General features: G+C 34.4%; 1 protein-coding gene across 1 annotated transcript; it reads left to right on the forward strand.

Annotated features, from left to right (window-relative positions):
• Positions 1-4,201: 4,201 nt before the first annotated feature.
• Positions 4,202-8,663, forward strand: LOC126718432 (pentatricopeptide repeat-containing protein At1g60770). Its single transcript, XM_050420618.1, has 2 exons — positions 4,202-4,547; positions 7,175-8,663. The coding sequence occupies exons 1-2, from the start codon at positions 4,320-4,322 to the stop codon at positions 8,417-8,419; spliced, it is 1,473 nt and encodes a 490-aa protein (XP_050276575.1). The 5' UTR covers positions 4,202-4,319; the 3' UTR covers positions 8,420-8,663.
• Positions 8,664-12,267: the final 3,604 nt, after the last annotated feature.

Consider the following 12,267-nt stretch of genomic DNA (forward strand, 5'->3'; position numbering starts at 1 on the left):
AGTTTAGGGGAAAAGTTGACGGATGACTTAAGGATATTAGTTTAAAAAAAAAAATTTATTTTCAAAAAAATTTATGAAAAATATTAAAGTAATTAATTTTTTTTCCAACTTTTTATATTTTCCTTGAAAATGGTGTTAAAACTTTTCTAAAATAATTTATTAATAATAGCCCTAAGAGCACCCATTAACATGATCTTAAGTTTAGTGGTACATTTTATCATTCAAAAAAGTTGTAATGATTTTATCAGACTTAATCATGTTATAAGGGGATCCTTGGATAAGTAAAGACATACCTAATTTCTAGTTTTCAAATACTACTTAAACATACTATAGCATTAATGGCCAATTAATACTGATAAATCAACCTTAAAACAATGTGTGAAGTTGGTTTCTTTTCAACCTTGACTTTAGTATCCTTCAATTTATGACTAAAGATATTAGGCCTGGTTATTATAGAGATGGTATTGATCTTTAAGCTACGTTTGGTTGGAGTGAAAATAGGTAGGATATAAAATAAGGAATAGTTAAGAGAAATTTTGATTGAAAGGAGTGTTTGGTTGGAGTTATTTTAGTGAGAGAAAATGGTGAGGCCCGACTATTTTTTCCCCGAGCCTACCATTTTTAAGGCCCTCAAGTTGGAGAGAACATGAAGAGGAAAAGTGAAATAGTTTGATAAAAATTACTAATCTACCCTTTATCCTCCCCCAAAATAAATTCATGTTAACACTCTTTTTCTTTATTCTCTACTACATTACAATTTAAACTCCTTTTCTTTTTTTTTTTCTTGGGTTCTTTGCTCTTTACGTTGAACTCATTTTCTAAGTTAGAGTTGCTTATTTTATTCCAAAAAAATATATATATATATATATATATTTTTTTTTTTCATTTTATTAAATACCTTTAATGTGGTGGTCACTTCACAATTATAAGTGTTTGTGGGATGTGTGGGGTAAGAGTCGGGGTTCAAGTCTTCAAGTGCAGGGACGGAGCCAGAACTTAGAGTTAGAGAGGCAGCTTTGTTGTTGGTTTTGTGTAGTGATTTCGGCTTTCGACTATGCTGTTGCTTAGCTGTTGGTTGTTTTAAATTTTTTAAATGGTCAAATTGTTTGTTTTAGGTAAAATTGGTTGATTAGGCTTAATTTTTTTAAGTTTTATTATTGGTAATTTTGTTGAACTAATTTTTTTGGGCTTGTATATTTTGTTTTAGATTTGGTCTTTAAAATGAGAAAAATGCTAGAATTACAAATTTTTTTACAAATTGCTGATGTGATGAGTAGTTATTAGTAAGTAAAAAAATATATATAAATGGTGGGCCCAAATGTGAATCAATAAGAATTTGTTACTTTAATAGTTTATAAAAATGTTGTAGAAAAATTTGTGACTATAACAATACTATTAAAAGAATAATGATATTGTTAAAGAGACAAAAGTGTAATTTTATAAAATAAAATTGCTAAAATTAGTACCTATATATAATAATATATTTTTTTAAAAAATTTGGCGGGCCATTGCTCCCCAAGTCCAACTATAGCTCCGTACATATCCAGGAGAGAATTTCACATATATATACACTTAGATTAAGTTATAATAGAATTTCTATCATGTATATAAAAAAAATATTCAAATAAATAAAGAGTTATATAATAGCAGCATAAAAGTAAATTCATATAAAAATAATAATTTCAATAAATACTTTTGTTAATAAAATATATCACGCAAGCTATTATCTAAGTATAAAATTCAGGGCCCTGGGCCCTGGCCATATTCCCAAATGATGGAGCGTACTTTGCACGTATTATAGAGATTTGTGGGTCTGGTGACTCTGATGGTCATTGTCCCTGCTACTTCGTGGCACCGGCACATGCATTCATTTTTGCTTGTACGTAATATAAAATCTCACAAATTAGATTTGAAAACTGGGAACTTGGAACCATCTACATTGATTTATATTAAAAGAATATTCAATATTGAGAGGCTGGTGAATGGTGAGTGGTGGCCGGTGTGAGCTTTTCAGTTGTCCTTTTCATATTTTTTATTGGTGGGGCCTTCTGCGCTGTCGTTTTGACGGGTTCGGGGGTTGACCACTTTTTGCTAGCTGACCAAACCAAAATTCCCAGGAGGATTATGGTCTGATCTGGGAAATAAATTATTAATTAAATAATGGTTTTTTACATGTTTGACACGTTAAGGATTTGATTTGATTAATCAAATTTCAAGTCTGTTTTGACAAATGTTACAGTTCAACGGCTTAAATCTAATCCCATTTTTTTCCTATACAATTAACATGACGTTACGCGTGATGTTTTTGCGTTATTATTAAATTGAAAAGAGACAATACATGAATTATGTGTCCATTAATGAAGGTGTAATCTAGAAGTGTTATTTTATTTCTTTATTTTATAAAAGTAATCTAGGAGTGATGCTTTCGATCATGGAATCAGAGTTTGAGAGTTAGGCAATAGAGGCATGGTGCAAGAGCATCAGTGGTAATGTGGAGAGCATGCAGCATGGTGCTTATGGGTTGGGATACTGGGATCGTCTCTGCTTAGAATTAGATTTAGATTTTATTTTATGGATATAACAATACAACAAACTGTCATGTCAATTAAAAAATAAAATAATAGTGGGTTTCGGTTTGTTTAATTGGTAATGTAGAGAGCATGCAACATGATGTGTATAGGGTGGGATCCTCTCCACTTTAATTTGAATTTAGATTTTTATTTTATGGATCTAACAATACAACAAACTATAAATGTCAATTAAAAAATAACGGTATGTTTCAGTTGACTCAACTAGTAAAATCTTTAATGGTTAAATAAAAGTTTCAGGATTAAATTCCTGCATACACCAAAAATTGATTGGTGTCTACGTGAAACTCGTGTGAGTGTGAGTCTGCGGTGTGAGTCTGTGAAACTCTATTAAAAAAGAAAAGAAAAGCGTGGAGCTTGTGTGAGTGTGAGTAAACGAGATAGGTTGATAGCATTCAGGTAAATGACTAGAATCTTGTAACTTAATTGGTCAACACTTATTGATGTTTCCAATGGAGACATTTATGATTCAATTCCCGCATACACCAAAAATTGATTGGTGTCTACGTGAAACTCGTGTGAGTGTGAGTTTGTAAAACTCTATTAAAAAAGAAAAGAAAAGCGTGGAGCTTGTGTGAGTGTGAGTAAATGAAATAGTTTGATAGCATTCAGGTAAATGACTAGAATCTTGTAACATAATTGGTCAACACCTATTGATGTTTCCAATGGAGACATTCAACGTTCCAATAAAAAAAAGGGTAATCATTTAAAAGTCCTATTAATGGTTGTCCTTAGAGCAAGTATTATTAAATTATTTTAAGAAAGTTTAATATCACTTTTATAAGAAATATAAAAAACCATCAAAAGATTCAATTACTTTTTTTATTTTCCAAATTTTTTTTAAAAAAAATATATTTTAAACTAATGCTCTTAAGGAATTAGTTAACTGTCCCTAATATCATCCCAATATCAGTTGCAGCTCTTAAAACTTGAGTTTTAGAGGCAAGAGTTCCTTAAGGGTCCGTTTGGATACAACTTATTTTTGCTGAAATTGAAAACTGAAAATTGAAAACATTGTAACAAAATAATTTTTAAATGTGTAAATAGTACCGTGGGACCCATTTTTAATATTTTTTTTGAATAAAGTGGTTGTGGGTCCCATGAACAGTGAGTAAACTGTGCTGCTATAGTGTGTGAACAGTGCTGCTACAGTACGTAAACAGTGATAATTGTCCCCTGGCCTAAAGCAAAACGCAAAAAAAAAAAAAAAAAAAAAAGAAAAAAGTAAAAAACACAAACACAATTACAGTACGTAAACAGTGATAATTGTCCCCTGGCCTAAAGCAAAATGCAAAAAAAAATAAAAATAAAAAAAAAAGCAAAAAACACAAACACAATAAACGTGACTCGGATCCAAACACATACTAAGTGTACTCAAGCATCTAAGACTGGTTTTTCTGATACATAACCAAATTGTTGGTAAAATCAGGCCAAATGGCCCAAAAAAAAAAGATCCAATATTTAATGGTTAGGCCAACAAGAATCCAGAATCCAGTTAATTTAATAATGGACCCCTGGCCCCAAAAAAAAAAATAATGGACCCATAAAACTCATGCCCAAAGCCCAAACTTAGCCCAAAAAAAGTTTCCTCATTTCTTCTCCACTGCAAGACTAGGGTTTTGAATCTATTCGATCCACTTACAGTAAAACCCAACAAAAACCCACACTTGCTACTTGCTAGTTCGGAATCGGAGACTTGGAAAAGGGAAGCCATTGCAAGAAGCAAGAACAATGGCGCTTCTTCAACATCTGGGGCGTTCAAAGAGCGTGGCGAAGAGGTCGAAGAAGTACTTAGAGGAAGCACTTTACACGAGGCTCTTCAAGGAAGGTGGGTCTGAGTTGAGCGTCAGACACCAGCTCAACCAGTTCATCAAGACCCACAAGCGAGTTTACAAATGGGAAGTCGGTGACACTCTCAGAAAGCTTCGCCAACGCAAGCTCTACTACCCTGCTCTCAAGGTTTGTATTGAAATTTTTGTCAATGGTTTCAATTCATTTGCTTATCTCTCTGTTTTATAAATTTACCCATTTCAACATTTGAGCCTTTAGGACTTGAATGGTTAGGAGTTGTGTGATTTTGTGCAATTTGATATGAAGGGCTTGCTTTGTCGTGGGTGTTATAGCTTTTATTTGGATTATCGGCATTGCTGCATTTTGTTGTTTTTAGAATTCAAGCATGTTAAAATGTTTATATTCTAGAGTATCGAGAGTGGCTAAGGCCGTCATGTATGTTTATAAATTAGAGCACTGATATTGTAAGCAGCTTGACGTGGTGACATATTGAAAGTTGAAACTATCTGATATGAAGTCAAATCTCGTCCTTCACATAACTTGGATTTCAATTAAAGGGCAGAAATGGAGAAGGCTTTCGTATATAGCTTTCAAATTTGCTTTTCAACTTGGTCGAATTATAGATGGAGCTGGATGTTGTTCAAAGATTTTAGATTGTTGGGAATTTGATACCATTATGTATCCTAGTTCTTAGGCACTATGTTTAATAGTGTGCACAAGCCTCTTAGGTCTTAGATATGCAGATAGAAGGGAATTTACTGTCCTAGGTGGCGAATGCCATATCCAATCACTCTGATGATGTGATCAAAAGTGTGAGTAAATGTCTTTAAGGTTTGATTTTGTTGTGGAAAGAATAGTTTATGCCCATATTTATGATTCAGCCATTATATAGGCAAAGTGATATAAGCAGTATGAAAAGCCAATAACTTATTAGCAATGTTGCTCCAACTTAGGTAAGATCTTAACAACAGACAACTTCATAAAAGATGTGTGCTTGTGCTTGATTGGTGCTATATGTGTAAGAGATGTGGGGAGTCAGTGGATCACCTTCTGCTTCATTGCCCCATAGCTTGGGAGTTGTGGTCTTTGTTTTCTGTTTGTTTGGTATTCACCGGGTTATGCCTCATACAATTATTGAGTTGTTTGAGTCTTGGCAAGGAAAGTTTGGGTGACATCGTAACATAGATGTTTGGAGAATAGTGCCTCATTGTTTGATCTGGTGCATTTGGCGTGAAAGGAATGCTGGAAACTTTGAGGGTTGTGAACGTTCTTTACTAGAGATTAAGTCTTTTTTCTCACTCTCTATGATTGGAGCGTGGTCTTTTCTCATTTTTCTTGTTCTTCCCTTCTTGTTTTTCTTGATCGTTGTAATTTTGGTTCTTGATTTGTGCCCCCATAGTACATCCCCAATGTACTCGGTTTGTCATTTTTTTTATTATTAATAATATTTTTACGTTACTTATCAAAAATAAAAACTTTTAACTTTCAATGCCTCCGTATTCAGGATGAGTGTAGTTTCTAAAAGCCTCAATTATTGCCCTCACACATGGGTAAATCCCATTTTTGATCCTAGAAAGATCCAGCAATTACTCACTTATCATGAAATAAGTAAGATCCTGCAATTATCCTGTTTATTGGATTAAGTGGTTTGGCTGTGTCTGTTTAGCGTTGCTCTTGGTTCCAACCCATGTTGTTTTTTATTTTTATTTTTATAAATTAAAATTTTATGGCCAGTATTCAGTTGATAATAGAAACTAATGCCCTTCCCCACCCCCTTCCTCATTTTTAGGGTTGTGCATTCAATCCGCCACCCCAATGGACCCAACAACTTGGATTGGTTTTTAGTGAGTTGATGGTTTTTGAAGTTTGTGTTGGTTCAGGTTTTGGGTTGGCACTTGGAAAAATGTTCAATCAGATATAACGGATCCAAGCCACAATATTAATAGTTGAAATTATTATTTTTTAAAATTTGTTAGTATTTTTTTTTATTGGATTTTTATGCTCAGTTTAAATATGTTATGAACTTGATCTGGCCTGACCCAACACAACGTCTCATTTGCCTCTCTCCATTTAATAAAACTACCCATTTTGCTTTTGCTATGGCATACGAATTAAGTTTTGCTAGATTTTTAATGGTTCACAGTTTTCTGGTTTTAGAGTTGTATGATTTGCTCTGGGCATTATAATTTTAATAGGATTTTCAGCATTGCTGGCTGTATTTTGCTTTATTTAGAATCTAAGAATGTTAAATTGTGTGAATACAAGAACAACCAAGCCTTAGTCCCAATTTTTTTGGGGTCGGCTATGGATCCTCAATAGATTAGTCAAAGTCGGTCACATACATTCTTTTTCGCCATTCTATTCTACCTGAAGGCATACTCTCTGTTACTATCTTAATTGACATTTCCTTTTTTTTTTTTTTTTTTACTACTTATGTTATTTTTTTCCTTCCTCTCTCTCTCTCTCTCTCTTCAACTTGAATCAACTTACTCTTTCTCACTAGTGTATTAATCGCTCTCTTCTGATGTCAAACTGTGTGAATTCTTATATATAAAATGGATGTATTCCTTATTTCTGTTAGCTCTTCCCTCTGATTTGTTTGTATTTGCTTCAAGTGCAGTGAGTTTACTATTGTAAACACATCGCACTTTTCTTATCAATAAAACTTTAATTACCTATCAAAAAAGAAAGAAAGATTTATTCCCTTTATTTTTATGTGTGACTTTTTGTGTAATCTGGGATTGATTATTGATTGTTGGAATCTTAATTAGTTATAATTATTTTAAATACTACAGCTTTCAGAAACTATGGCTAAAAGGGGCATGAATAAGACTGTCAGTGATCAAGCTATACATCTAGATCTTGTTGCCAAAACACGAGGTATATCTGCTGCAGAAAATTATTTCATTGATCTTCCTGAATCATCAAAAAATCATCTTTGTTATGGTGCCCTCCTAAATTGTTACTGCAAGGAACTGATGACTGAAAAGGCTGAAGCTCTTATGGAAAAGATGAAGGAACTGAACCTTCCTTTAAGCTCAATGCCTTATAACAGCCTTATGACCCTCTACACGAAAACCGAGCAGCCAGAAAAGATCCCGGCCATCATACAAGAAATGAAGGCATCCCATATCATGTTTGATGCCTATACATACAATGTCTGGATGAGGGCTCTTGCTGCTGTCAATGATATTACTGGGGTTGAAAGGGTTATTGATGAGATGAAGAGGGATGGCCGAGTTGCTGGAGATTGGACAACGTATAGCAACTTAGCGTCAATATATGTTGATGCTGGATTGTTTGAGAAGGCAGAAAAGGCACTCAAGGAATTGGAGAAGAGAAATGCCTACAAAGATCTCTCTGCTTACCAATTTCTAATTACGTTGTATGGCCGAACAGGGAACTTGCTTGAAGTTTATCGGGTATGGCGTTCTTTGAGGTTGGCTTTTCCTAAAACTGCAAACATAAGCTATCTGAATATGATTCAGGCACTTGTTAACGTAAAAGACTTACCAGGAGCGGAGAAGTGTTTCAGGGAGTGGGAATCTGGGTGCTCAATTTATGATATCCGTATAGCAAATGCTCTGATAGGAGCTTATGCAAAAGAGGGTTTGCTAGAGAAGGCTGAAGAGATCAAGGAGCGGGCTCGCAGGAGAGGGGCCAATCCTAATGCTAAAACCTGGGAGATCTTTTTGGATTATTATATGAAAAAACGGGAATTAAAATTGGCAGTAGATTGTGTTGCCAATGCAATATCTATCGGTAGAGGGGATGGTAAGAAGTGGGTCCCATCATCTGTGGTTGTCAGCAGTTTGATGAGGCATTTTGAGCAAGAGAAGGATGTTGATGGTGCAGAAGGGTTTCTTGAGAATTTAAATAAGGCCGTGGATAATCTAGGGGCAGAGGTTTTTGAATCACTGATAAGAACTTATGCAGCTGCTGGAAGGACAAGCCCTATAATACGGCGCCGGCTAAAAATGGAAAATGTTGAGGTGAATGAGGCTTGCAAGAAGTTGCTTGATACAATATGTGTTGAGTGAGTTTTTTTTCTCTTCATTCTAATTTTGGTATGTAAAAGTGATTTTGAATGGTTTCTACTTGCTATTATGTTTCAATAATAATGTTGCCTTCTTTTGTTTATTAATGTGAAGTGACACATGGATTAGCTGAGTTAGCTCATTCAAGGGTACCTTCCATGCATTTATTGAAAGGGCATTACCTTTGTTATAACTTGATATTCAGAAGACATTTCAATTAACCTATTGTTAAGGGATTGAGATTTCACACTGGTCAAGTTAGATAGGATGTATGTTTAGTTGTATGGAATATGATAAAGAGTGTGATGATATAAACATAACCATTGCAGTCTTGTTCTTTCTATTCAAGATACAGGAACATGGTAGACAAAGTTGTTACTATTTTATTTATTTATTTATTTTTATGGCATTACTTAATGCTGAATGTAGAAGGACAAATTGATGATGAAGGAGAAGAAACCTATGTTAATCTGTTGTAACAATTTAATTTCTTATGTTTCTTTGTTTTAGCTAACCCACTATTTGATGACTAGGGCTAAAGCATGCATAATCAAGTCCTAGGGTTTTATCTCCCACATGGACCCAAATTGATGGGAGTGCAAAACCCTGTGTTTGTAAACTGGGGAAGGGTATGCTTTCTCCCTACTCCGGATGGTAAAATTGTGGACTAGTAAAAGATTTGGCCATCACTGGACAAGTAAGCACAAACATATTGGAGCCTATAACTTCCAAATTGTTTGATTGCGGGTTGGAGGAATTGGGGGATGATGCTCCGTTGGGTGAAAATTATAAAATGTTTTTGAATGTGGATTGGGTTGGTGTCTGTAAACCTAACGGTGAATGCGCTGCCTAGATATTTTCTGGTTGAATTCCTAGCTGCCTTGCCTATATGAATAGGCACACAAAGTAAATTCATGTTTTTTCACTATATTCTGAATCATTTTATGCCATCAGAATTTCGAACTGCCATGTCCTGCTTATTGTGATACAGTGCTGGTGTGATAAACGCTTACTTTAGTATATCTATACTGTTCTGTCACAATACTGAATTATTCTGGGTATTGGTCCTCATCCTGGTAATGCTTTGAAAAATATTTAAACTATCTTCATTTCCTTTGTTTTTTTTTATGAACGGATGGAATAGTTTTTGTTTGTTGTTTAGTCTTCTTTTAGTTCTTATCCTGCAGTTGCAATTCTGCTGTGCAATTTTATTTGTCAAAAAAAAAAAAAAAAAAAAAAAATCTTCTGTGCAATTTGAGTTGGTTTGCTTTATATAAATAGCATTAATAATAAGAACAAAGACGTAGTTCCAAAACTTTGAGTTTGACTATGGATCCTCAATGGACTAATTGGGGTTTGTCGCATTAATTGTCACATTAATTTTTCTCTGCCATTCTTTCATAATCCAAACCATAATCCTTGTTATTTTCTTAATTAATGTCATTTTTACTACTATTAGTGTTATTCTAAGGAGATGCTTAGAACAATTTGGTTCCATTGTCTGATCCAAATCTCGAATCTCTCTCTGGACTGTAGTAGCTATTTTAGAAGAAATATTCCTTTCTTCTATGCTGCCTTGCTATTGTTGTTGGAAAATCTCAACCTATAAATGAGAACTTGAATAGTGTGGCCCATATATTAGGTCAATGGGTTTATTGTTATTATCGAGTTGGGCCTATACCAATCTTAGACAATAACCTTCCAGATTCGGTACTATTTATTATGTTGGAGGTGAAAAAGACTCCAAAACTCTAATCCAACTATTGAGTGGTTGGTTTGTGCTTCAATTTGGATTGAAAATCGATGACTATATCTTGAATAATTTCAAAATATAAATAGACTAAAACTACCCTTAAAAAATGATATTAGTCCAATAGCTTTACCTACATCAATTATTTTTTAGAAAAGGATATGCATAAAATTAAGAAGCCATAAGTCTATAGGTGCTGCCCTCCTTATTGAGGGCTATCAAATCCTCCACCATGTGCGGTGGGTTATCAAATACAACAAAAGTACTAGTAATAGAAACATTGAGGGGCTGTTTGGATTTGTTGTTTCCATAACTCATAACTCTGTTTCCATCACTCATAACTCAAAATATGTGAGTCCTACGAAAAAAAACTCTGTTTGGATTTGTTTCCAGTTTTTGTTTTCATCACTCAATTCTCTAATTTTTGAGTGATGAGTTATGGAAATTGAAAACACATTTTAGGTGTTTTTAGTTTCCAAAACTCAGTTTCTAATGACATTTTGGTAATTAAACACACATTGAGGGACCCACTAGATAGAGGTCAGCCGCAACTTTTTTTTTTCACTGGGTTCGGTGAGTTTGGTTTCACACTAGTCTTTTTTTTTTTTTTTTTTTTTTTTTTTTTGTCTTTTTCCTTTCACACTAGGTGATCTTCTTCTTCTTTTTTTTTCTTTTCCCTTTCACGCTGGGTCTGGTCTGGTCTGGTCTTCTTCATCTTTTTTTTTTTCTTCTTCTTTCACTGGGTTCGGTGAGTTTGGGTTCTTCTTCTTCTTTTTTTCCTTTTTCCTTTCACATTAGGTGATCTTCCTCTTCTTCTTATTTTTCTTTTCCCTTTCACGCTGGGTTTGGTCTAGTCTTCTTCATCTTCTTTTTTTTTTTTTTTTTTTTTTTTTTTTGGTAATTTTCACTGGGTTTGGTGAGTTTGGGTATTGGGGGTTGAAGGAAAAAAGAAAAAAAAAAGAAAAAGTAAAAGCTGCACCAAGTTACAGGTATAGGGCCCACAAAAAGTTGAAAAATTTGAGTGATGTGAATTGAAAACAGTGTCCAAATGGGTGGGGTTGGGAAAATTAGGGTATTTTAAGTGATGAGTAACGAAAATTGAGTGAGGAGTGATAAGTGATGAAAAAAAAAAAAAAAAAAACCCAAACAGGCCCTGAGTCTGCCAAGAGCATTCGCACATCAATTTGCTGCGTGATACGTGCGATCAACTTGGTTGCTAGTTCCTAAAAAAAAAAAACTTGGTTGTTAGGGAGGGTCTTCAAGAGGATCTTGTAATCAGATAACAAAGGTTCTGGTGATTGGTTGTCGAGATGAACCACAATTAAGGCATCTAACTCAGCAATCAGGTTAGAGATATTTAAGTCTCTAGCTAATAATAGGCCATCTTAGAGAGCTCCCAATTATGCCATTATACTAGTCAAGTGTTTGGAATTTTTGGGGAAACCTTTGATCCACTCACCAATGTTGTTCTTCAACAGCCCATCTCCACCTAATTCATTAGGATTCCCAAAGGATGACCATCATGTGTTAAGTTTAAGGGTTTGTTTAGTTGTGTTGTTTAAACAACACAACATGTATTTTCACAACACTTTTTCACCCATACGAATTTTCACAACACTTAAACAACGTTACTAGAATAACATTACCAAACGGGCCCTAAACCACCCACCTTGCAGTGTACTCCACGAAATTGGAATATAGGTCTTATTTGATGTTAGCATTGGGCTCATATACGAAATGCAAAAAAAATCTGCTCATTTTTTAACACAAGCATCAGCAACTTTTGGTTCTATAAACCCATTACGGAATATGTAGGAATTCCAGTGTAGCCAAAGTTGCCAGACTCTCATAAAATATAAGACATTCCATAGCAGTCTCATTTTGTTGGAAGTGCTGTTGGAAACAACATTAGAATGAATCCATTCCATCAGCAAGAGAGAGTGTTTTCCACATCTTGTCATATACTAAGGTTCGACCACGTCAGTCATATTCTTTATGGTTCGTTTGGATTGAGGAGGAGGAAGGGAGAGTAGAATAGAGTATAGAAGATTTGACTCAAAATTAGCCTATATTTAGCTAACTTTACTCTACTCTACTTCTT

The sequence above is a fragment of the Quercus robur genome, chromosome 3 (genome assembly GCF_932294415.1).
Source record: "Quercus robur chromosome 3, dhQueRobu3.1, whole genome shotgun sequence".
In the NCBI taxonomy this organism is placed as follows: Eukaryota; Viridiplantae; Streptophyta; class Magnoliopsida; order Fagales; family Fagaceae; genus Quercus; species Quercus robur.

What these genes read in the sequence shown, in the direction of transcription:
- LOC126718432 (XM_050420618.1), top strand. Translation starts at nt 4,320, where the DNA reads ATGGCGCTTCTTCAACATCTGGGGCGTTCAAAGAGCGTGGCGAAGAGG. An exon ending in TCTACTACCCTGCTCTCAAG is followed by an intron (nt 4,548 to 7,174) that starts GTTTGTATTGAA and finishes TAAATACTACAG; the next exon opens with CTTTCAGAAACTATGGCTAA.